At 42.7% G+C, this 26,953-nt stretch overlaps 1 protein-coding gene across 1 annotated transcript; it reads right to left on the minus strand.

The window, feature by feature from the left end:
* Positions 1-43: 43 nt before the first annotated feature.
* Positions 44-26,807, minus strand: serinc5 (serine incorporator 5). The gene is made up of 12 exons (XM_042100383.1): positions 26,434-26,807; positions 19,533-19,697; positions 17,677-17,855; positions 16,015-16,097; positions 11,847-11,940; positions 8,779-8,990; positions 8,074-8,166; positions 7,614-7,740; positions 5,499-5,568; positions 5,263-5,299; positions 4,769-4,922; positions 44-3,139 (listed from the first exon to the last, which is right to left on the minus strand). Exons 1-12 carry the CDS (start codon positions 26,458-26,460, stop codon positions 2,995-2,997), a joined length of 1,386 nt encoding a protein of 461 aa, XP_041956317.1. The 5' UTR covers positions 26,461-26,807; the 3' UTR covers positions 44-2,994.
* Between the last annotated feature and the right edge of the window lie 146 nt (positions 26,808-26,953).

Below are 26,953 nucleotides of genomic sequence, written 5' to 3' on the forward strand. Positions count from 1 at the left end.
GTCCATAACAAAGACAAAAAAAACTCAAAAGGACACGTCAGAGTTACATTTAGATTTTAAATTTAATCATTAAAAAGACCACTGAAAAACTGAGAATTCAGTACAGGACAGAATAGAGTTTGTACTTCATGATGTAAGGCTCGTTCATGGCAGTACAGATGGTCTCTAGCACACTGCTCAGCACCTCAATCTTCACCCACACACTGGTACTTCACTACCAATACTAATTTATGTATACAAGAAAATGAATTAAAAACAACAATAAAAACAACAAAAATAACAACAACATATGAACACAAATAGCTTTTTAAAAGTCTCATTTATAATTTGTCTGTTAGGTTTTTTGTTGTTTTTTCACAATTGGACAACAACAATTATGCCTTTGACTCAACCTATGTATTGCCCCTTAAAAAACAAAACAGCTATGTTTCATTCAGATGCACCTACCAAATATGTAACAGATGTAAACACACCGAATTGAAAGTGCAGTATTAGCACTCCTAGTGGTCATTTTTATAACACAACCCTGACGAGGTTGGCAACTGAAGAATTTGACCTAGAAGCATTTTGAAAGTACTAAACAAATAACTATGAGCATTACAAAAATAATGGCAAGCATCATATCAGTACACAACTCTCACACCAACACACAACTCTCACACCAACAATTAATTGTAAGTGGTTTTAAATGTCAGAATTAGATCATAAAAAGATAATTTATTTCTAATTATTAATCATAAGACTGAAATTACAACAATTACTTTGACTGCTGAGATAAGAGAAATAAATATACGGTATTAAAAATGAAATGTGCTACCTTGAAGACCCCTTTACTGTTAATTACTATTTTTCATAGGTTTTTTAAGTTTAAGAATTGCATTCAAAGGTGACAAACGAGCAAGTAATTAGTTCATAATGAGTGAAACATACCCACAGTGACTATTTAAAGGGACTGACCTTTACACACTTTTGTTAGCTTCTGAAAAGTGACCCACAAAACGTCTGAGTAAAGAATTGCACGACATTGCAAGATGGCAATTCAAATCAATTAAAATTAAAATGCAAATCAATTAGTCTATATCACAAATCTCACCCCTTCCTATATGGCTAATTAGTTTGTTAAGAGAAAATGAAGACATAAAACTACAGGATAAAACCATTCATATAAAAAGTTTCCAGTTTCTGTTATGTGTTGTGGGCTGAGACAGGTGATGCACACTGTAAGCATACTGATCACTGATGTGAGCTCATGCTACATCTGTTGTACTACAGCTGCACACTAAGCATCAGGAATACATACTAGTTCTAACTGTAAAATGCCAGTATGAAAGATAGAAAAAGTGCATTATTATTATGTACATATTAACAACTAAGATGGAAAAATACTAAATACTGGTGGATTTGGATCTGGGAAACTGACTCTACAAATATTTATTATTAGTATTTATTAGTATGAAAATGTAACAATAGTTCACTGTCTATTCTCTGATGTGATCATCAAAACACTAAATTACAAAACAACACAAAACAAAAGTTTATGTTAAAAAGCATCTCTAGTATGGAGCAACGTTTCCTCAAAAACTTATTTTTTACCACTTTGAATGGTAATTAAAAGGAAAGCACAAAGACAACCTTACCAAACATGAGCTGGTAAAAAGCACTTCTGATTGCATTAAAACTGATTGTTAAATAATAGTTTGTAATAGCTGTACAATACCTGTATCTGCTCAAACCCAGTTTGAGAGAAATGCTGCTTCTTGGTTACTTAAGTAGTTGTGTGAGTTAGCAATGCTCTGCATTTGCCTGGACATGACACCATTGAATCCCTTAGGTTCTAGCTTTGGCCTCCTCCGATCCTACTTAGTGACATCTTGAGTGCATATGGAGGGCTGCATTCAGTATTTGGCCTTAATGCTGAGAAGTCACTGCGTGTCTAGTTGATGGTATATCTTCACCCATGACAAAAACGTCATATTTGGACTATAGACTAACAGCTGTATTGTAACACACCTCCCGAACTTCACTCTGTGCCCTTCAAACCTTAATCCTCTCCAGATTCAGTTTCCAAAACCTCATATCCTGAGATTAAGCTCTCGCACGACTTATGCCTCTTTCCTGACCCAACAACAACTACCGACAAAGATGAATATCTTCTGTCCTGATCATAAAAAGCTACAACAAAAGAAAACAAAAGGACAAATTGGCCCCATGATTTCCATTTATATTTACACAAATCTTAGGTCAATATGTGACATATTTGGGAAAAAAGTCTGTGCAATTACAAAAACGTATTTTCCTGGTGTTCAACTGAGTCTCACAGATGCAAACAAGAATAATAAACAATGAGCTGAAATGAGTAGTTTGAAACCAGATGATAAAGAAGTAAAAAATTAACAAAAGCCCGTTGAATTGCATAGAATATATTATCTACCAATGTAACAAGCAAGACACTTACAGGTGCTTTATGGGCCTGAGCAAAATGTTTCTTGGGTTTGAATCTGGGGATTGGTTCCTCATATATTAAAAAGATGTTTATATACATTTACGACCAACAACTGGTAAAGGTGGTCACTGTATCCACAATGAATGCAACAGTAACAGAACTCCATGCTTCATAATGAAATAGAAAACAAACAAACAATCAAACAAACAAAGTAAACAAACAAAAAAACAGGTCATAGGAACTTTAAGGCATTGATAACCTTCTCTTGACACACATACACACTAAAAAACCTATGATGAAACATAATGTAGAAAAATGTAGAAAAAAGATAAACCTAACAGCAATAACAAAACCCAAACTACTGAGGTGGTGTGTGTGTGTGTGAGAGAGAGAGAGAGAGAGAGAGAGAGAGAGAGAGAGAGAGAGCGAGAGAGAGAGAGAGAGGGTGTGTATGAGTGTCTGTGTGTGTGTGTGTGCCTGGGTGGGTGTTGCCACCTTTTGTAGGAGACAACAGGATGGGCAGCAGGGTTGGGAGTGGGGTCTCGCTGGTTCTAGGCCTCAAACCTCCTTGGACAGAACATGGGGGCCACCAGGGTCCCCAAGTAGAGCACGAGGCAGACCCAGCAGGAGGCCATCTTGATCCAGAACACTGACCAGCTGCCGTCCAGCAGCTCCTCGATACTGGCATCTTTGTAACTGTGGGCACAGAAGCAAAATCTCAAGACAACAATTCAACAAACACAATACAAGAATTCAACAAACAAACAATAAAAAAAACAGAGAGGTGGGTAACCTGGATTCAGACACTAGAAGTCTACATACTTGTTCACTAAACAATACAATTCCAATTACTCTTCAGCCAGGTAGATCAGCTAGTGAAAACAGTTGTGTTTAGTACACAGGCAAAACCAATATATAGTGAGTAAGACTTTCTAGTGGGATTACCTACCTCTGAAACAAACAACTCAACCCAGTGTGTATTGGCCTGTATTGGTTAGTGCTATATGCTCTATAAGGCAGTGGTTCTTAAACTTTTTGTCTGGCGACCCCACAAAAAAGTATGGGGAGGTCTGGCGACCCCACTTTCCCCAAACCCATTCTGTCCTTACTCAAATACCCCCCTCAAACGTTAACAACTAAATCAAGCAAAAACTAGGAAGCAAAGTCATTTGTTTTATTTACTCCATATGAACAAGAACCGAGAAAACCAAACAATCACGATTAAACAAGTGTAGGCTGCCGCCATATCAGATCAGAGCGCTATGTGCGTATAGTGTGCGCGCACACACAAGCACGCACACACACATACACATGCAGCATTAGGCCTACAACGTTACATTAATTATATTTATGGCGATAACAATAACAGTATTTTTTTATTTCCCTTTTCTGGTTTACTATCTTTAACAATTTCAATGGGAAGGGTGGGCATGCTTCCGTGAACATACTGTAGCAAGTTAATTCTAGGAGGAATGCTGCACGGTGACACAGAGATTTTCCTCCACGATGCTGAGCCGACATCTGTATTTTGAGATGTCGTTTCATTTTGACAGGTTTTAAGCCCTCATTCGCCAGAACATCGCCGCAAATCACACATTGTGGGTGGTCGAGGTTATCTTTAACTTGGCAAGTGAATGCATATTTCAGAAATTCTTTCTGATAAAGCCGACGCGCCGTTTGTTCTTTTTTATTCTCACCGGCTGTTAGACTTGTCCCATCTGAGGATCACGGAGGAGTAGACGCACTGGTAGATGGCACTTCTGAGCTTTTGTTCAATTTTTTAAGCAGCCACCTGTCCATTTTGGCTAGTAGGTTACCTATGTCTTTTGTTTTGTTTTACTTAAAATGGCGTGAACCAGTTGAGTTTGCATAGTGGGAGCAGATAGTTACATTGTTTCTCAGCGGACCAGTAGCCCATAGACTGAACCAGATCTCGTTGAAAGACGAAAACATTTCTCTCTCTTCTCTTAACTGCGTGTAAATAAGAAAAAGGCAGAAAAGGCCAATATTATTTTCCTTTGTTTCACCTAATAATAATTTCAGACTGAATACAGAAAATAATTGGCGACCCCACGGAAACTTACAAATTACAAAAACGTATTTTCCTGGTGTTCAACTGAGTCTCACAGATGCAAACAAGAATAATAAACAATGAGCTGAAATGAGTAGTTTGAAACCAGATGACAAAGAAGTAAAGTTTTTGGCGACCCCATTTGGGGTCGCGACCCCTAGTTTAAGAATCACTGCTATAAGGAACAGTGCATAATGGCAGTGTCCTTGGTATGAGCCGGCCTCATGGGATATAGTGCATTATACGGTACTCACTGGAACCAGTTTGTGACGGTCATCATGACGTAGAGGGAGCCGAGGAAGAAGACAAAGTGGAAGTAGGCGTAACTGTAGATAGTGCCGTCCTGCTCGTCGTAATTGACATCCTGACCGCCGCCGCCCGTTTTCTTCTCCTCCTCATCAAAGTCATCTGAGAAACACAGCATCAGCTCAGTCAAGTCAACAAGCGCGCATGGAGGAGTGTAAAGAAAAACACTTGTTATAGAGGCCTACAGCCACCAGGTGTCACTGGAGTGGAAGAGGAGTGCACATGAGGTTCAGTGCAAACTGTGATTCATTCACCTACTTGTAAATGTAATGCAATGTAAAAAGAGCAGTAATTGCATGATGTGGATAAATCACTTGATCTAATCAATTCTACTCAGTAGAAGTCAATCAAAATGATCACATAATCAGTTATAGTGGGCCTAACTGTATTAGAACAGAGCTATCGGTATGGGTCAGTTCATTGTTGACATAAATCCACTTACCGGTGTCATCTCCCCAGCAGAAACAACAGCGAGCTCTCTGTCAGGGAAAGTAGAAAGCAAAAAAGTGTAACATATCCGGTCCAACATCACTGTCATTGTGTAAACACTACACCATATGTTACCCAATAATGTTTGCAAAAACATAATTAACGACCATGTTGTTATTGGGTCGTAATAAGGAGCGCTGGAGGGTCAAGCCCTGTGGGTGACTGCAGTCTGCAGAGGTGTTCAATTACCTCACTCTCTTGAACAGAGTTCCTGTACACCCGCAGAGCGGTTGAGCTCCTTCTGGTGGTGGAAGTCAAGCTGCTCAGAGAGAGAGAGAGAGAGAGAGAGAGAGAGAGAGAGAGAGAGAGAGAGAAAGAGGTTAAAAAATAGCCAAAAGGAGCACCCTTCAAGCCAAATGCATTGGACATATTTCAGTACACACATCAACCAAACTCCCTGCTGCTAATTGGAAAATTGGCCCCAAAACTGAAAAGAGGCTGAGCGAAGAGAGAGAGAGAGAGAGAGAGAGAGAGAGAGAGAGAGAGAGAGAGAGAGAGAGAAGAGATAAATAAGAAAACAGACACCACTGGGTGTGAAGAAAAGCTAACAACGATTTGCCTTTTATCAGAAAACAAAGGATTCAAAAACAACACATGTGGTGTTCATTAGCACCCAAATCCATTCCAAATAATGATTTATTCCCATCATTCCCTAAATGCTGACTCCATGGGTCCTCCTTTGGGGAGAAGTTACTGTGGTTTGGTGGTCTGTGACATGAGGGCGATAAACAACATTGGACTAAAATTCCCATTGATACTTACTTAAGCCTTAAAGCAACACCAAAGAGTTTTCTATAGCTTAAAATAATGTTTCCAAAATCGTTTCAGTGGTTCATCAACTCGTAACAGGGTGAACGGCAATTCTGCATTCGCTTCGCGGCCCTCTATCGGCTATAACCGCACTATGTAAGTTTGCCAGATTGGGTAACAGATCTGTAGTTCGATGGAATGAGACACCTTTCCTGTGGACATCGTTATTTGAAAAGCCTGTGCTGGATAAACAAATAGCGTGCGTGTGACAGAGGGAAAGTTCTTTGGTGTTGCTTTAATACTGTACATATATAAAAGATTGTAAGGCAGGTCTGTTTCAGTCTGGTCGACATAGTATACTTTGTAGCTTTATCTTCTTCCTTCCTTTCTACCACTGACGCCCTAGACTTTTTATCTGGTTGCTTAAATGCTTTAGAATCTTGGGTGACACTACACACATTTTCTGCTACCGCGTCCATGAGACGGTAGTAACATGAAGTCAATAATTACCATCCCTAATGCTGTGTTTCACAGGGCGAAATAGCAGGAGGAGGAAACTGGCACACCCCACTGTGGTTATCATTAAAGTGCTTTCAATCTCCCACACACACACACACACACACACACACACACACACACACACACTCACACACATACACACTAATTACTGGAAGTGGTACAATGTCAAAGCCAAACAAAATGGCCAACATTCTCCTGTGTTTTTTTTTAATAAACCGTTGTCTGGGAAAGCTTCCCTGAGAAAGCCTCAGCCCATTCAGCTTTTAATTTCATCGGCTTGCCCCTTCTCATGCGAGGGGAGTGGGACTGCCCACCAAGTGCCTTGACCACCACACGGCAGTTCAAAATGGTGGCTTCGCGATGCTCCATTTCCACACTTACAACAGATCTGGGTAAATATGGAGCAAAGTTACCGAAATAAACCGCCAGCGAGCGAGCAAGCGAGCGAGGGGAGAGCCTCGGATGACATGTCGGATCCTAATGTGAAACACATGTGAGTACACCCTTCCACACTGTGGGAGCCAAGCGGAGGAGGCTTTAATCTTCCTCGCCTCCTCCTCCTCCTCCTCTTTCTACTTTGCTCAACCATGGCAACACTACCTGCTTTTATGTTGACAATAACAGCCCGCACAGTCCCACAGGCTAAATTGCATGTTTATGTTGCGACGTGAAAAACGTGACCAGGCAGCAGGAGAAACGGAAAATTGAAAATCAGTTTAGTGTTTTGAAATAGACCAAGGACTCCTAGAAGATGGAGAGAGTACACACTCTCTCTCTCTCTCTCTCTCTCTCTCTCTCTCAGCTTTACTGGCATGACTGTGCATTGTACAATATTGGCAAAGCATTAAGAACAGTAAAATAAACAGCAGTAATAATGTTAAAGATCTCTCTCTCTCTCTCTCTGTCTATGCGAGGGTTTGTGAGTGAGTGAACGAATGACTGACAGTAAAGGAGAGGAGAGAGTTCAGGAGTTGAGACAAGACTGGAGGAGAGGTGTACAACTCTGACCCAACTGCCCCCCCTCCCCTGACGTACCATGAGTAAAGGATGCAGCAGAAGAGGATGGCCGTGCCCACTCCTGTGGCTATCCTCTTACCGCTCTCATCGCCCGAGCTGAAGGGGAACACGCACACAGTGACGTTGACTCCGTTCTCCTCCACCCCTGCAACACACACACACACACACACACACACACACACACACACACACACACACACACACACACACACACACACACACACACACACACACACACACACACACACACACACACACACACAGGTTTAATGAGAGGGAAGAGGTTTGCCCGAATGTAGGAGCAATTAAATCTAGCTCTGGGTGCCACTGCTGGGCTCTGTTAATAAGAGCTTGACTTAGGGCTTGGCTCTGTTAAATGCGAGAGCAAGCATTTCACACAAACATTCACACACACTTACAGTCTCCTACACACACACACAAATAGACACATGCAGACACTCACACAGATGTCACTCACTTTCTTTGGGTTTGCTGGAGAGGGCTGAGAAGGTCAGGTACATGACATACACACTGATCACTCCAGGCTGCAGCAGGCCAGACATAGGCTGGTCTGGAGAGAGAGAAAGTGTGAGAGAGAGAGTGTGAGAGAGAGAGAGAGAGGGGGAAGGGCGTTTCATTACAAGTTATGTAGTTTGCGGGCTGCCAATGACCTCATTTACAGTACAGTGATTTAAATAAAACAGACACAAAGACAGACAGACACAGACCATAAACCTACTAAATAACCTACTAAATGAACTTGAGGATGACACAAACAGTAGTACAAACTTGTTCACAAAATGTGGCCACATTGTTGCATAGTGATGTTTTAATCCATGTAGCTCATCCCACTCTCTCTATCCATTGTGCTGTGGCCTCAGGATTCTCCTGTTTAGAGCCTCTGCTGCCGTGCTCAGTGGAGAGAACAGAGCACACGCATGTGCCTGAAGCCTGTTTCACCCGGCACACTTTGCAGTTGTGTGACTGCTGCTGTTGACATGTGCATATTCCCCAGCCCATCTGTCACGTGTGCGAAAACACACACACACACACACACACACAGAAATGTGTGACTGCTGCTGTTGACATGTGCATATTCCCCAGCCCATCTGTCACGTGTGCGAAAACACACACACACACACACACACACACACACACACACAGAAAGCCGAGTCAGACTCACAGGTCTGGATGCAGGGCGAGATGGCCAGCAGGGAGACGATGACGCAGAGGGATGCGTTGACGCCCAGGAAGATCTTGTTAAGGAAGCAGACCTGCGGGTGCGTGTAGAAGTAGGCCATGAAGACCAGTGCACCCACCGCCACCGTGAAGAGCACCAGGGTCACCAGGGCCAGCGCCGCGTACCACAGCTTGTTGTACTTCACCCCTGACGTCCTGCGCAGGAGATGGGGGGGGGGGGGATATGAGAAACTATTAACCACTATTAACTATTAACCACAATCAGAATAGAAGGTCTTTTCTTAGACTGAAGAAGTTTTTCACCCAATAAATCTCAGTAGGCCATTCGTAAAGACAACATTATGTTTGAGTGCATTTATATGATACATATGATCACTGTCACTGAGGGAGCGCAAAAAAGAAAAGCTGAAAAAGAAACAGCTTATTATTATTATTATTATTATTATTATTATTATTATTATTATTATTATTATTATTATAAGGACCATGTTAAACTCCAGTTTATATTTTTAACACTGCCAGGAAAAGCAATACAGGCCTGCATGATTAACTAATCCATTGTGCAACTACTGTGGGAGTATATGGGAGTAGTTCAGCAAATGAGTGGATTACTGGAACAAACAGAGAGAGAGGAAGTCCTACTATTGTGCTGGACTATCTGTTGCGTTGTCTGGCTGAAACCGCATAAGCAATGACAATCACAAAACCAATGCTGTTCTCGACTCTATGAGGATACTGTGCCACAGTGTAAAGTAGTTTATTGACCTAGAAAGAGGGTAAGTCAATACAACTCTAAAACAAACACGTACAAGAGTTTATCAAAACTGTCCAAAGGGGGAGTTGAGCACCAAGCTCCAAACATCCTTCAAAACAAAAGCTGGCATGCAAACACACAGAAACACTTACAGACCTGGCCTGGGAAAAAAATAATTGAATCAGCACTTTTGAATTAGTTAGTTGACTGGCCCATGGTTTAATCAAGAGGGGTCAGTCGCCAATTAGGCGGATGTTTGGACATGCTTTAATAAGGCAGCAGCATGTGGTGAGTTAAGGCATTCTTCTGGGAAATGTGTGTGTGTGTTTGTGTGCGACTGTGCGCGCATGTGTATGTAACTGTGTGCTCACTCACTCTACAGCATTAAACCAAGTCTGACTATCCACTGCCTCCACTTGGCTGCTCGCCAACGCCTGTGTCACCTCAACTGGGCCATCTGGTCACTCTGGACGTGTTTATGCGCATGTGCTCTCTCCCTACCCCTTTCTCTCTCTCTCTCTCTTTCACATACACACTCTTTCAAAAGCACTTACACACACTCACAATGGCATACACAGTTGTTGGCCCAGAGATGCACAAAGACACATAAAACAGGCAGGAATTGATCCTGTACAACACACACACACACACACACACACACACACACACACACAAACAAACTACATCTGCAGCTTGGCTGACCTAGCCCTGACACAAACACACACAGGCTCCCTGCTGAACACAAGCATACAGTACTACAGGAAAGCTTCACAAATGTACTTCCTTTCATCCTGGGACTTTTTTTTTTATTTGCTCTTCTTTCAGTTCCTACCCCACTGTTTTGCTGTTTTGTTCTACTTGCTTCCCTCAGAGCCTGGGGGTAGCCGTGCTGGTATGTGTGTGTGTGTGTGTGTATGTGTTGGGGGGGGTGGGGATGGCTCTGCGGACACATTTAGCCCTAGCATGTGCATCCTGTCTGCTACACTCCAATCTCCACCCCACCCACTGCTCAACTCTCCCTGCCCCTAGCGAATCCTCGCCTGCACTCTTTAACTTCTTCCAGGAGCTGTGAATCACCTCAGGCACAAGGAGTGAAAGCACCAACACCACCCTATGCAGAGCAGACATAACACCAGCTCACTGAAAGCACCAGCTCATTGAAAGCACAACAATACTAACTGCATTGCAACTCCTCAATGGCAAGTCAAATATTTGTATTGTTATTACAGTGAAAAATACATAATGAAGTCAGACAGTAAAAAAATGCATAAATCAAATAAATATAAGCATTCAAACTTTGGATGGAAACATGGTGGATGTTTGGTTTTCAGTTTTTTTGCCCTGATAGGACAGCTTTTATTCCTGAATGGTAAAGGTAAGCTGTGCTTTTGAGAAAGCTGTTGAGAGCAACAGGTTGACCCTGAACACACTGCAACAACTGGTCATAAACAGATAGAGAAGTGAAGCCAAACATTTCCCCTCTCACTACCGAAGCAGCAGGCCCGCGTGACCACAGGAGACCGGTAAACCCGGCCCACTGCAGCATAGCGCTCAGTCATTCGTCATCTGGAGCTCTGAGGCACCAAATCAGTGTTAAACGAATTTGGGCTGTAATTCATGAGGATAAGACGGGTCACAGAGGGGCGAAAAGACTGAACGCAGCCAGACATACTATACCCACTGAAGATCCAGAAAATGTGTCTGGAGCGTTTGGACGGGTCTAAATTTAGGACAGTGAGAGCTCTGAAGTCATAATCTGTTTAAAGTTTATCTTTCCCAAACATCGAACATCCTGTTAGATTTCATCCTGTTTGATGTTTAAATTGCTCCTTACCAACATGATCCCTTGAAGGTAATGGGTTGAGATTTTATTTCCATCATATCTGTAGCATTAGGTCCCTGGCTGTGCTAAAGTAGCCTCCACAGCAGGAGTTCTTCTAGTGTTAATGGTGTGGACCACTCTGGCAAACGTACAGTGGAAATTATGAGTCGCTAATACTACAGTACGTCTTCCCCTCTCTCATGCTTAATGGATTTCAGGTGTGCAGGCCGCGCGGATTGTTTTGCTTTGCCATTTCACAACAGTCGCGCTAATAAAGGGCTGAAGGGAAATGGCTGCACTCTGCATTTCTGCTGTCTACCTGCATTTGATATATGCACCGTGACTGATTTTGCATTCATCTGTGCTCCGCAGAATGGGGACAGCAGATGGAACATCTGGTCTGGATGAAAGGCCTCTGCGTGCTTTGGATGTGCTGATGGGTCTAATCAAGCTGATGCTAAGCGTGGATCATTACCAGTTTTGGTTCCAGCGATGGGCGAACTCGACCAGGAGCATCAGCTGGATGAACAGGAAGATGCTGCCTCCGACTGCCCCCACGTAGCGCCACACTGCAGACAGAGAGAGGGGGAGAGGGAGAGAGAAAAATATGAGAGGCAGTCTCCAGAAGGAGCACTTACAGGTCTAATCTCGAACACTCACAGAACCCAGCCAGGCTGTTCAGCTGCCAGATTTCCAGAATGGAATTTAGTGGTAAGATCGCTGCAATTTCATTCAGGGCAGATCTGGTTTACTAGAGCAGTGGTGCCAGGAGATTTTATCAAGCACAGCTAAATAACTGCATTTAAAAGTTATTAGTAGAAAAATGGTGAATGAAAAACTGCTATTCAACACGCAGAGTGTTTAATAGCTGCTAAAATGGAAGTCCACTGAACAGGCCTGGTGGTGATACTAACTAATGCTTCAGCTAAACGCAAAATCTTATAACAGCCAAACAAATACACCCTCCCCTTCCATGATCATAAAACAACGTTGTTGATTGGCAGCACATTAGAATAGCGGGTGGCTTGGCTGTCTGTTTTCCATCTACAGAGACAGGACTGTGCAGGAATGCACATTTTTGAGAGGACACACTGAATAGACAGACAGAGGATGTGAGGATCATTTCGATGAGTACAATTTTAAAGTACAATGGATTATAATCCTAGCCTGGGTGCCAGCCGAATTTAGTCCCGCCCACAACATTTGAGGCCGGGAAGTTCGGTCTGGCATTGCTCCGTTGTATGCTCGCCCCAGACCTGGGCGGACCAATGAAATCGGGCTTTACGATGATGAACAGATGAGCAACAGCGCCTCGTCCATCACATCATCTGAGCACGCTTAGGTTGATTATGTTTGCAACAAAAACGCTGTGGCTAGCAGGAGACAGATGGCTTCTAAGACCCCATTTGGAAAATGCATATTATTTCAATGAGGTTGTATCACTAAAAACGATTATTTCTGAAAACTTTGGCCAAGTTGAGATGTGGGAAAACTCATGGTTTCACGTTCATCAAGGGAAAACAGTGTGTTGCATTGACATGTTGTTCCCTTGTTCGTTGAAATCTCTGATTGACCACCTGTTAGAAGGATTTGCGACAGCCTTTCCCAGCTGTTTATTACATGTTTGTAGCATATCAGTGTTCAACGGAATTATTTTTAAAAACGGAGGGGATATAGGCTATCAGTTTTTTCCTAATAGCCTACCCTACTACGTATCTCTTAAATTTCGCCAATGAGTGTTGTAGGAGATATTAACAGCACAATAACTTTTACAAAAGACCAGAAAACAATGTTAAGGCATTTGTGGAGAAGAAGGATGGTTTGTGTTTTCTTCTTACATCTCGTAAGCTATTTCGCTCTGATTGGTTAGGTCTATCCAATTGAGTGCAACCCCTGTATCGGTTGATACACGCCCCATAATTACGTCCCAATGGAGCAGTGTCAGACTCATATTCTGACTAGAATTTGAGTATGACAACGTCAGGCTATTATAATCCAGGCCTGCTGAAGAACTCTTCATTAGCTGGCCTTCATCATTTACCATACTAAATCTCATTAATTGTCCACCATTTGCAATCTTCCAGGCTGTACTTTGTCATCATGCTTAAAGAAATACTGTGGCCTCACTGTGAATGCAAGATTCCAGGAACAAACTGCCCCTGATGACTATGCTTAATCGAGTTAGGAGGCCATGTATGACAGCATTCTATGACCAACTGGATTAGTGGAACGGCAATCTGAATGGGCTCTTACTACTCACACGTACCTCCATACTGGTAGGGTGGCCTGAACTGGACTCTTTAGCTCTCTACAGTCTGCTTGGAGATTGTATTATTGAGATGTTATTTTAGCGAACACATTTTAGCCATTAATACATAGTTAACATGTGTATTAGTGCTCAACAGGGTCTGTATTAAGCACAACTGCACATTTATTAGGTCTTTATTAAACAATTTCTTATTCTTAATCAATAGATTGGTTATTCTTGGTAATCCTTAATAAGCAACCAGTTAATCTTGATCTAAGGTTACACCTGGATGTCTCAAAATTTTCTTCAGCTGAACAAAGAAAAACCTGAAGTAATTATATTTGTTAAAAAGAAGGAAAGACTTAGGGTTGCCACTCTCCTTGACACAAAAGGGTTGAAGGCAAAGGATACTGTTAAAGATCTTGGTGTATTAATTGACAGTGATCTAAATTTCAACAGCCACATGAAAGCGATAACTAAATCAGCTTTTTACCACCTCAAAAATATTGCCAAACTCAGAGGGCTGATGTCAAAACATGACTTAGAAAAACTCATTCATGCATTTATCTCCAGCAGGGTTGATTAGATGGACAGATGGACTGTTCACAGGGCTTCCTAAAAAGACTATTAAACAGCTTCAGGTGATACAAAATGCAGCAGCTAGGATTCTAACAAAAACTAAAAGAACTGACCACATTACTCCAATTCTTAAGTCCTTGCACTCGCGTCCAGTAAGTCACAGAACTGACTTTAAAGCACTATTGCTTGTTTATAAATCAGTAAATGTAGCAGGACCTAACTACCTGTCAGACATGCTTCAGCAGTACACACCTTCTCGTCTTCTCAGGTCCCAGGTGAAAAACCTGTTAGTAAAACCTACTGTTAGAACTAAACATGGTGAAGCAGCTTTTAGCTGCTATGCGGCTCAGCTCTGGAACCAACTTTTGGGTGACATCAAAAAGGCCCCAACTGTAGCCAGTTTTAAATCTAGACTTAAGACCAAACTGTTCTCAGATGCTTTCTGCTAACTGTGCCGAGTTACAAATTCTGAATCTGCCTTGATAATTATTCTACCTTGTCTTTTATTACTTGTTTACTACTTTTGCCTTTGTTTTTGCTTATTAATTATTCTTTATTTTTAAATGATTCTACCTTGTGTTTTGTGTTTTCTTTTTATTATGATCTTTACCTTTTAACTATTCTTTGACTATATTGCCCTTCTATGCTTTTATTTGTTATTATTGTTTGGTTTTGTTTATGTAAAGCACACTGAACGACCTCTGTGTATGAGTTTGAGTGTCTGTGTTTATTTATATAATGAAATATATAAATAAACTTGACTTGACTTGATATATAGTATAGATCAAAATAGAGAGATTACAAACTCCTAATTCACTGTCTGAATATGTGACTGATAGTGACAGAATAATAACATATTAAAACAATGTATTAGAAGGCTATACATTCTCTATTTTGATCCATACTGCAATTTTATAACCTTAGATTAAGACCAACTATTTGCTTATTCAGGATTTACCAAGAATAATTCATCTACTGAGTAAGAACAAGAAATTGTTGAATAAAGACCTAATAAATGTGTGACGTCAATTAATATAGACCATTAAGCACTAATAAAAACACATATTAGTTATGTATTAATGGCTAACATGTGTTCAGTAAAATAAAGTGTTACCGAGATGAATATTAAACCACGTCACATACAGCTAATCCATTTAGGATCTGTGTTCCCTATTGTTTGGCTAGTTGCTAATGTAAACCTTAGGAGTGAACCACACAATGAAATGAATCATGTTGAGAATGTTTGCAATTAAGTTGGCCATAAATCTGTTTCACAATGTTCGCCAAAACAGCTAAAAAGAGCTAAAACGAAAAAACCCTCAGATTCCACTAGGACAGCAGATGGAGAGCATGAGGACAGAGACCGGGCTAGCGACCCTCAATTTCCCCCGGGGCCCAACCGCCGAGGAGGACTGGGCTAGGCCCAAATCGCCTGCCACTCCAGCAGTGCCGGCCAAATGGACCCTGGAGAGTTCTGGAGCCCTTGAAGAAGACGACTGAAGAAGTCCGGGTCTCTCTGGAGCCCGCTGCGATACCACCACTGCACACTTTTTCATTTGTTTAACAAGAGCAGTGACTCCAAGGTCGGAGAGACCTTTGCTGTGGAATGTTCTAGTGTGTTATTTCTTTGCATTTTCAAAGGGAGAGTGGTTAGGCCTGCAAGGAGGTTGAAAGAGTGTTCTGGAATGTATGGTGAATGTAGTTTATCATTTGAGGCAGGAATACATAGACGTTTAGGAGGTTCATTCTTTAGCTTATGATAACGTGAACGTTACAGAGAGGAAAAATAGTAGAACAGAACCGAGAAATACTGTACCTTCAAGAAAGGTATCCTGATTTGGAAGGAAGAATCCTCCTGCACAGCAGCCCAGCAGCGCCAGGAACTTGAAGAACCAGAACCTGCATGCGTGAGAAACAAAAAGGTGGAAAACACATCCGATTATTTTCATAGTGCTTATGACTCACCACACATTATCTGGACGCTGCTACTTGCTGTCAACCTGCAAATGCAAAACAAGCCGTCTTGTTTGATACGGAGGATTAGTCATTAGAGAGAAAACTTCACAGATGCTTTTCCAGAGTGTTCAAAAGCGTCAGTAGTAGGCTTTCCTGTTGTGAAGTGTGGCGGGCACGGGCATCTTTGTGTGTTGCCACGTGCCCACCCTGGGCTCTACTCACACACTAATAAAAACCCCACCCATACAGACACTCTCTGCTTAGCAATATTTGCATACCTCACAAAACATCCAATTATTGGTGGATCCAATTATGATCTTAAGCGTTTCTTTGTGGGGGGCTAAGCCATTTGATTTGTAAGGGGCAGAATAAGGCTCATTCCGCAGCAACTTCCTCTGGCCAGATCCTCGGAATTAATACATCTATTCATTGGCGGGTGGTGTGGGAGGCTAGCGAGGAACAGGGGGAGACAGCAGGAGGGGGAGGAGAGGGATTAGCCGCTTGCGCTTGTTATCAAGGATTTCTGGCTAAGTGCTGTTTGAGGGCAGGCCGGTTAGGAAGGCTGTCTGCCAAAGCATACATGTGATACCATAGTGATAACGTGGCCTACAGAGATCTTTAGAGAGACACATGGTGGAAGCTAGGGATGTAACGATTACCGGTATAATGGTAAACCGCGATAAAAATGTTGACGATAATAATTACCGCTTTCATTTTAAACATCATGATTATCACTGTTGATTACCGCGGTGTGGAAACCGTGTGTTTAATCCTTCCCAGCTTCATCCGAGCCTGCTTTTGACATACAGTGGGCCTGGTACAATAGAAAAAAAACTGATTCTGTTGTCTAATTGATGGTTTTCAGATTAAGCTACACCTGATTTTATAAGGCGGAACTTTTTCACCGCAAAATGTGTACCGTATCATGTAGCCACTCTGCTTCTTTTTATGTTCACGTCCACATTAAATCCATTCCACTCACGTTATCAGGAGAATACAGTAGTCTAAAGTTTTATTTTGAACGCTTACTTTGGTCTCACTCATTGCATCCAAATAACAGAAAGAAAAAAAACAGCAAACTCCAAGTTATGGTAGGGTGTTAAGCTATAAGCACATAGCCAATTAAACATGAAGAAAAAAGTGAACGGGACACTTATTGAAACTATTTCAGCTTGTGTAGGACTATCAGTGCTTTCTGAACATATTGAACACGCTTTTAGAAATACCGTGATAATACCGAAAACCGTGATAATTTTGGTCACTATAATCGTGAGGTTAAATTTTCATACCGTTACATCCCTAGTGGAAGCTGGTGTGGACTATGGAAGCTGGTGTGGGCTGGTGGGGGGGAGAGAGAATGCAGAGATATATTATCTACCCATTCTGGATGGACATACACAGAGAAAGGGAGAGGGAGAGAGCAAGAGAGCCTGTCAGTGAGTGAGAAAAAAACAGAGGGAATGGTTTCCATAACAATGGAAGGAGTGTGTGTGTGTATCCTGTGTATTAGAGAGAGCCGTACCCATTGTGAATGGCTGCCCGGCACCCCGTGCTGGACTGGACCCGTATGGTGAAGATACAGAAGAGGAAAAAGAAGCAGGCCATGCCAAAGCAGACCTTGTACACCGCCCTGTAGCCCACCAGGTCGTTGCAGTTGGCCCCGGCACTCAGCTGGTCACAGATGTCTTTGTACAATGGCAGCTGAGGGGGCAGGACATATCAGACATTTACCACACATGATGTGTGAGGCCTAAGTAGCCTGCCTTGCCATTTCATGCAGTGCACTGTCAAAATAACTTATGTCGAATTTATTGTCTTTAAAGCAAAGGCTAAATTAAAACATTCATGTATTCATTAAATTGAGAAAAACAGGGAGCACAAAATTAGGTCCTATAAACAGGATTATAAACGGGTAATAAAAATCTTTACTCTTGGTCAGACTGTTTACTCAGAAAGAGACAGAAGATGGCTGTGTAAAAACACACAGCATGTGAACTTGAATGACTCATAGCACAGGCTCAGCAGGCCATCCAAGCTATTCCTGGGTGTATTAAACATAAAGTAAATTCATCTTCCAAAAGTTAAGCTGGCTGGACAAAGACAGCCAATGCCTGACTCTTATTTACGGCATGGGTGTTAGTGTCAACCCAAGTCCAATATTTAATATCTTCTTTTGTGAGGAGCAGACAGGATTGGCTAAGAAAGCTCTTAGCTTCAGCTGTGTAGCATTATCCATTTGGAAAACCCTATGGTATATACTTGGCCTTGTAGGTCACATTTAGTGCATGTAATTGCAGCCTTTGGTAAAGAAAATTATGTTTGACATGAAGCAGCAATCATCTATCCCGAAATACTTGAAAAGAAATAAAGACACACGTTTGAAGGAGCTATTTCAAGGTGAAAGTGTGATCTATTGTTACCAGTGACCACCACAAAGGCTGTTTCTTTTCAAAACAGAAAACACAAGCTCTAAGACCCACTTGATATCACGCTCTCTTGAAACAGACATTGCTAACTAAACTGATGCTTTTAGCACATATGTGCTGTTGGTATCAGGCTTTGGTCCCCTCACAAAAAAAAGGTGGGGGTTGCTCTTTGTCACTTCACTGGTCTCCCATGTGAAATTTTAAACAGCAGGGGAGTCAACATTGCCCCCGAATACAATAGTGGAGGCACACCCGGCCTGTAAACCAGGGCACACATGACAGGCCGACGCCACACAATGCTTCTCCCAGAGCACCGGGCAACATTCCATTGTGCAAACTCTCTTTGGGAGAGTTTCCAGGGAAAAGGACTGCAGCCTCGGAACTACTGCTAGGGGAGCGTACGGTCAGGGGGGCGTAGCTTCTACGAGTTCTCCCTCCTTCAATTAGAGCTGTATTTCAGGCTGCTATGCTATTAGATCTTTTTTTGCGATTTGAAGGCCCTAGATTTTACAGTCTTTCCTTAGCAAAATTAAGCCATCCTTTGTGGTGTTGTATACCTCAATAGCTGGAGCTGAGGTGTGGAAATAACATGGTTAAAGAGGGGGAGAGAGAGAGAGGGACAGTTCAGTTTATTTTCAAGGGCATCTGAGATTAGTGGGCTAGTCTCTATTTCTTAGACTACAAAAGAGTGCAGGAGGTGATTTAAAAGCCATTTGTTGGGGCTTTCTCTTGCGGTTTTACTCTTTCCCAATAGAACATTTACTACTCAAAATATAAAACAACACAGAGCTCCCTCCTGCTTTTCCCCCCCTGGGATACTTTTTTCCCCTTTTGAGTTGTTATGACCAGGGCATGTGTTTGTAAAGAGGGTGCGTCAGAGCAGGGGCAAGTTGCAACATGGCCGAGCAAACACAAGCAGACGTGGAGGCCAGTCGTCGTTGGCGGGACTTACATTCTGCATCTCCTTCTCCACGGTGGGCGACATCATGACGACGCAGATGACCGTGACCAGCATGAAGTAGAGCGCATACATGAAGCGCGTGCCGGTGGACTGCTTTATCTTGGGGCAGCAGCCGCAGCACAGCGAGCACGCCGCCGAGCCACAACAGCATGCCAGCTGAAAGGGGAGGAGGAGAGTAAATAAAACATGAGGACAAAGAGCAGCACAAGAAACAGAAATAAACACACACAAGTTTCTCTCTTACTGTTACACACCCATCTGCACCCTTGAACACACTGCAATACTGTACTATAAAACCACATCAGTGCAGTGCATTATGGGTGAATAACTATCCTCTATTGGCCCGTAGTGTGTCATCATATTTTATGCTCTAATGGTTTTATATAGTCGTTTTTGAACATGGTGGTACATTTGAGTCTCTCTTTTCACACGACTACTGCTGTCAGACTGGAGACAGTGAAAGAGTAATAGCCTATACAGCGGTCCCCAACCACCGGGCCGAACCGCGGGCCGTAGCCTACGACATGAAAAAAATGCATGCAAACTAAACTCAATTTAATTCGCAATAATGTCACGTTTTTACATGGCATAGGCCTATATGCAGTTGTTTGATTGCACGCATGTTTGCATTTTGCAAGGTCTATTTTCTTACGTCTGTCTGTCCCGCCTTCAACACTTTACATATTGCCTTCAGCGCTGCGCAGCCTCAGGTCAGCTCACTTCACTTGATCAGTTCTTGGCGAACGGTAGTGTCACACAAAGTTAGCTTAACTGCTAGAATGAGCAACAAAAAACAAGCATCTTTAGCAGACACTGGCCAGGGTGTTTAAGTTGCGAGAGCCGCTGCAGAGATTTCTTACAGGAAAAAAAGTCACCGTTAGCTGCACATTTTAGTGATGAGGACTGGGTGTCAAAACTCGCTTACCTATGTGGCATATTCGGGTTGTTTAATGACCTCAACCTGTCACTCCAGGGGAGAATGACGACTGTCTTTAAACTGGCAGATAAAGTCGCTGCATTTAAAGCCAACCTTGATTTGTGGGGACGACGAGTGGATCGGGGTGTATTTGATATGTTCCAAAGTATAGTGGGGGTTTTGGGAGAGACTGAGGCAGGGCCCTTTCTCTCGCAGCTGGTGCGCGATCACCTTGTTGCGCTTTCAAATGAGTTTGAGCGTTAGGCTACTTCCCATCCTCCAAAGATCCACGGCAAACCAATGAGTGGGTCCGCAACCCATTGTCAATATCCCGAATAGTCCTAACATGTCAGCGCAGGAGGAAGAGCAATTGATCGAAATTGCAAATGACGGTGGTCTTAAGAGTGTGTATGAGGAAACCTCTCTGGCGGGGTTTTGGATCAAAACCAAAGCAGAATATCCCGAGATAGCTGAAAACGTTGCTACCATTTCCCACCACGTATCTATGCGAGGCCGGGTTTTCTGCAATGACTGCAACTAAGACCAAATTGCGCAATCGACTGGACATTTCAAACACACTGAGGGTGTGTATATTGTTCAATTTTCACTTCTTCAAGTTCACGTTTTTCACGTTGTTAAGAGTCTGTTACCTTCACTGTTCATACATAACTGGAGCTAGTTCTTTTCAAGTAATGCATGCACAACACATATGGAACATGGAACCCCCGAACCCCCAATCCCCCCCCCCCGTCCGTGAAAAAAAATAAAATGGGAATCAAACCGGTCCATGGTAAGTAAAAGGTTGGGGACCCCTGGCCTATAAATTGTTATGAACAGATTAAAGTCTTGTGTCGAACAAATAGGCCTTCTCAGTTTTGTTGTGGATATTACATTTCTATGCCCACTTGCCAAAAACACAACACTCAATACAGAACTCATGAGCTCAGAACCGCAGATGTTTAAACAAACCACACGTTGCTCCCATTGGTCAAGTGCTTGCTCTAGCCATCCCAAAGACCAATTCTTATTGGCTGCTGAAACGGCAAGAGCAGGATTGTTTCCATGGCCGCCTGTCAGCAGCAGTAAAGCAGCAGTGGGGAAGGCGCATCCAGGGAGATTACAGGCATTACGGCTGTATCAAGTCTACAAGGCAGCTGATGGGGGCTTGAGAGAGTGCACCTGGAAATGTCTTTATCTGCTCATCTGCTGCTGAATGCTGAGTGGAACTTTTCTGTTGCAGACAAAGTCTACAGGATGGAGAATAGATCAGAGATCCAGGCTAACAACTGTAAGGCCTACACTGTTCATATGAAACCTTTTTAGCATGAGCTAAAAACACAATGTGTAAATCAAGTCTACATGGGATAGAGGAGGGTGAAACGAAAAATAAGCTTTACCCAAATTGTGTGTTAAAGCCTCCTTTCAGGTTTTTTCTACTATTTACCATTACATATGGAATAAAGTGCAAATGATTTACTCAAACACACAACCAAAAAAGACAGCAGGGGAGGGATACCTTAAGCAAATGCCCCATCCCAAGCTGTGGCTGGAACCAATGTGGGTGGGTGAAGGGGGAGGGGACACCCTGTGGTCAGCATGTCCAGACCACTGATCACCCACCGACCCACCCTGAGTAAAGGGCCCTCCTTTGTGTTGGTCAGTGTGGCATGAAGGGAGCGCGGCCGGAGTCTAAGGCCTAGGCCTAGTCCACACGTACCAAACCAATATTTTTTTCCTCTGTCTTCCTTGGAACCGTATCAAGAATATTTGCGTCCAAACGGATCCATCTCAACACGACTCAACACATTACTTCATACCCCAGGCCTATAGGTGGCACTGTTTCTTTACAGAAATTGACCAAAACTTGCACTTTACAAACAGACAGAATAGGCTACGACGAAATGGCTAGTGCAAGGAAACCAGAATTGTTTGTGGGGACTGATGGTGAACTGTCAACTGTAGTCCACTGTAAAACTAATAAACTTTATTTTACGGTTTGTGAAGGGTGCAGTCCCGTCCTTTATTTGGCTAACGCAGGTCGGCCTACTAATCACCTTTACTTTCTTTGGTTGTAGGATAGTCCGTGATTCACATTAGTTTTGGCTATCACCGCAATTAGGCTACTAAACGCAAGGCTTACCCAAGTTCTAGTCTATTCTGTCGCCACATTTATAATACTGCTATAAAACCTTCGTTAGTAACAGTCAATACTTTTGCCTGCATCAAATTGCGCATTTGCATTCAGTGTGCTACCATCGGCTTAACGTGAGTTCTAAGCGTCTTTGTATGCTTATATCACTCGACTGTGAATGCATGTATATATATGTTATAAGACATGTAATATAAATGAATGACACTGGCACTACGCACAAATTAATGTAGCCTAAACTTACACCGCACTTTCCTAATAACTTAAGTTCTCTCGCGTCACTGACAGTAGCTAGAATGCATAAAAAAACACCGGGAAAAACAGTGTTCAGTCCACCAAGTCATAAGCTATCGGCGCTGTGCAGCACCAGTTGTGATATTTATCTTACGGAGTGTAATCGTAGGTAATGTCATGTATGAAAACTAGTATTGTTAGGCAATACTATAAGTGCAAGTCCAGGGCAGCTGAGGTGTGGCGATGACATCATCGATATGCAAGCAGCATGTGCGGTTTCGCTGTCTAAACGAATTCAAACGGGCTACGGTTTCAGATTTTTCCACTCTGGGACCAGGTTTCAAAAAAGTGCGGTTTCGGGCAGTGCGTTTACAGGACTCGTTTGGACACTCGGCCAAGACGAAGCAAAACCTCTGCGTTTAACCTAAAAAGCGTCTCCGTGTGGACAGGCCCTAAAGAAAGGCCTTCAGGCTACATCCCAACCCCCTACACTGACCTCTCCCATGCTGCGTAAGAGATACTAGCCCGAAAGCTCCCCCACACATAGGGGTGCACTCTTGGCCACTCGAGTGCAGTGCCTCCCTTTCTTGTCCTCCAGCTGCTAGCTGTGGCCTTGGGTGAAAGGCGATAGGACCTCGCTGCTTCACACACAAAGGCCTTCCAACTCCAAGACAATGACCTGGCCGCTGTAACCCCATCCGTGGGAGCGACAGAGACTGTTGATGGAGACTTCCTCGTCTTGCTTGACTGATCCCTGCTACCAGGATCTGTTGTGCCGAGGTCCTAGCTTTAAGGCGCATCTTTCAAATGAAAACCTGTGTGACTGCATAGCTGAGTGTTGGTTGCAAGACTAGCTGTGCTAGTCAGTGCTGCTGTGTGTGGTGCTTGACAACAAACTGACTCACGGCGCATTTGGCGGCATACGCATGAGTCACCAGGTCAGTTGGAAAATCCATGAAACACAACAACTCAAACAAGAAAACACAGCAAAATGTCCATGGATTTGTGTCAGTGTGTTAGCCTAAGCTATTACAGATTTGTGAGAAACATGGCTGGAGTATCCTTATTTTGAGGAGCAATTAAGAACAATCTGGATTTGTATTTTTTTTATTGTATTTAATGATTATTTACTGAGCACTTGTGTTGTAAAAGGCATGTTAATAAAGTATCTCTGTTCCGTCAACAATGCACTTCCATTCAATGCAATGCTTCGATCTTTCCACATTTCGGGACATTAAAATGGAACATTTGGTCCACTTTTAGCAGCTCTTGTAACAAAGTCAGAGGAAGTGAACAATGATTTGGCCTAATACTGTTTCTGCATCTGCAACATCAAGGGCAGTAGTGGAAAAAACAGGCTTGACAATAACACCACAGATACAGTTTTATCAATGAGTCCTTTGTGGTACCACTGCCCTGGTAACAGGGTGACAGTACGAGAGAGACAAAAATGTATTACTTCACTGTTTCAAGTATACACAGAAGTTGCCTTTTGTCTTGAGTAAATAGAGACCATGAATACGCTAGAAATTCAAGGACTGTAAGCTGTTGAATATCTGCCAAAGAATGAAATGTGTTTCACACTTACTATTCAGAGGGTGTGTGAATAATCACTATGCAGGTGTGAAAAAAAACAGGCAAAACAGAAGGCTAACTTAAGAAAAAAAAAAAAAACTGGTAACCTCAAGCTTCAACCAATCTCTTAAACAAGAAAGCCTTCTCCACACAAGCCACAGATTTAGGTTGAACAGAGAGCTCCAAACCTCCCGAAGTCTACGGGTGAGAAGCCACTGCTCACATTGCAAAACTTTGAAGTGATAAGGATTCTTTGTCCTTTCAATTTAACTCTGCTGTGAAAATGAGGCTATTCCTCTGGAAAACTGTTATTGGAGTTGTTGGGGAAAATATTTCCATCTTTCCAGTCCACAGAGAATATATAGCCTAGCAAGGACACAAAGCCTTGCCTCCCCTCCCCTTCATGGAACATCCACATTACAATGTGTACTTGGGCAGGCAGCATAAAGAAAAGACCTCAGAGTGTAGCCTATTTCAAGGCATTTCATCATGCCTTTGCTGGGAGCCACCTCCTTGGCAACTAATAATGCAAGCGCATGTGAGGCTTTGCAATCCAATAGACAGCACCCCAGACACATGCACACATATTCGTGTGGATTTTATTGCAAAGATGACAAAACTGAATCACCATCTTTGCAAGGAACTTAGTAAACCTGAGAAAAATCACAGAAAATAACACACAGAAACCAAAAGCTGTTTTGGTCAGTGCCTTTTGTCTACTCTGAATGACCCAAAGAGGAAGCGTTCTGTAGGGATATCCCTGTGTCAGACATTCCCCATGTCAGCAACTCCATGGCAGTTTGTGTGTCAGACATGCCGTATCCCCAAGATGTCTGCCAACAACTAACTCCTGACAGGTCTACACTAATGAGACAGAAATCCAGACACTGAATCCCTTTTGGCTGCTGGGATCTTCCCCCTCCTTTTCCCAGCACTAATCTTATGCAAACAAACCGCCTCACAGATTCTACAAGGAAATGAAAAGACCACCCGCGGACCACGTACAATAATAAAAGCTCAGCCTGTAAATGAGGTCCACTTCAGGCAGAAATTAGCATATGGAGACTGTAGCAAGGACAATATTGACCAAAAGACCCTCCTTGAAGGGAAAACGCGACTGCTGCTTCATAATTTAAGATTAGCCGAAAAGAAAAACAACTAGGCATCTAAGCCACTCTTACAATGTGCTGGCTTTAGCTTTGATGCATTTTTATGAATACCACCATCTAGAAAATCTATGTAGCCTATTCAATCAAATGTCCTACATAGACTGTGCAATGTATGATTTGCCATGTTAGTGAGTCATGCTCAGGGACGATATTGGCTACAAAGTAGCACCTGTGTTCAGGATAATGTTGACAATAGACAATGTAACTTAGGCTATAAAAACATTCCAGCTAGGGTTAGGCTATATTGAATCGGACTCAAAACGGCCATTAACTCCAATCTAAACACAATGTCCGGACAGGTCTTTCCCCCCATTATTTAGTTGGTCTCATATGGGGGTCCTTGTAAATACCCCGAGGAAATTTCAAGCGAGGAACACAGTAGCCCAGCCAGGCACTTGCTCATCTTGCATATTGCCAACTACGCATCCAGCTCGCCAAAATGTCAGTTGTTAAAAGAAGAGACGGCAAGCGAGCTAGCCAAGTATTTGATAGAGAGTGGCCTGTATACGTGTTAACCAACTTCACATGAGTTTGGAGTTGCTTAGGAGTATTGTTTCTTTGTTTCAATATGTTTTAAACCCAAACCAACTCGACAATATCGAATTAATTCCTTAGCCATGTAACATATTTCCGACGTCCTAGAACGACAAATACTACCCTAATACAACTTTTTATTTGAGCATAACGTGACTTTCCACGCAAAGTTTATCAGTTCTTATTCAAACAATGAAAAAAATGCTAGCCCAGGAGCTACTGGACGCGTTCAGTCCGAATGCTAACGACTCCCTTGTATGTCACCGGGAAGTTTAATCTAACAGAGCGTGATTATAAAATACGGTATCTACTCACCTGACTAAGACAGCATGGGTTACACATTGTTACTGTTCAACTCGCAAATCCAATCCAAGACTGACGTTATATCCTCTTTATTCGATAATGTATCACTCTTTGGATTTAGAGTGATATCGCTCCAACGACTTCCACCTATCCTCACTAGCTCGACCAGCGTGCGTCTACTGAGCGTCTAGGCAGACAAAAGGCAGTGATGCGTAACTGAGTACACGACCCAGAGTGAAGATGGGCGACGGCGACGCTGTATGGAAATTTTGGGCAGGATGTCCTACGTATTTGTCTGTTTGCTTTAGAGAAGAACGATCACTGGTGTGATGCTTGGCTTGATCTTCGTTGCCCAAGTAAGCCTTCAAATGACATCCAAATGAATTTTCAACAATTAGCTACTTCCGTTGTCGTCATGGCTTTCGACCGAAACCGAACACACAAACCTAACGTTACAATATGTTGTGGACGGAACACTGTAGTTCTTCATGAATAACGTCACACTAAATGAATTACACAACGTGATGCACAT

Source organism: Alosa sapidissima, chromosome 8 (assembly GCF_018492685.1).
Source record: "Alosa sapidissima isolate fAloSap1 chromosome 8, fAloSap1.pri, whole genome shotgun sequence".
NCBI classification, from domain to species: domain Eukaryota; kingdom Metazoa; phylum Chordata; class Actinopteri; order Clupeiformes; family Clupeidae; genus Alosa; species Alosa sapidissima.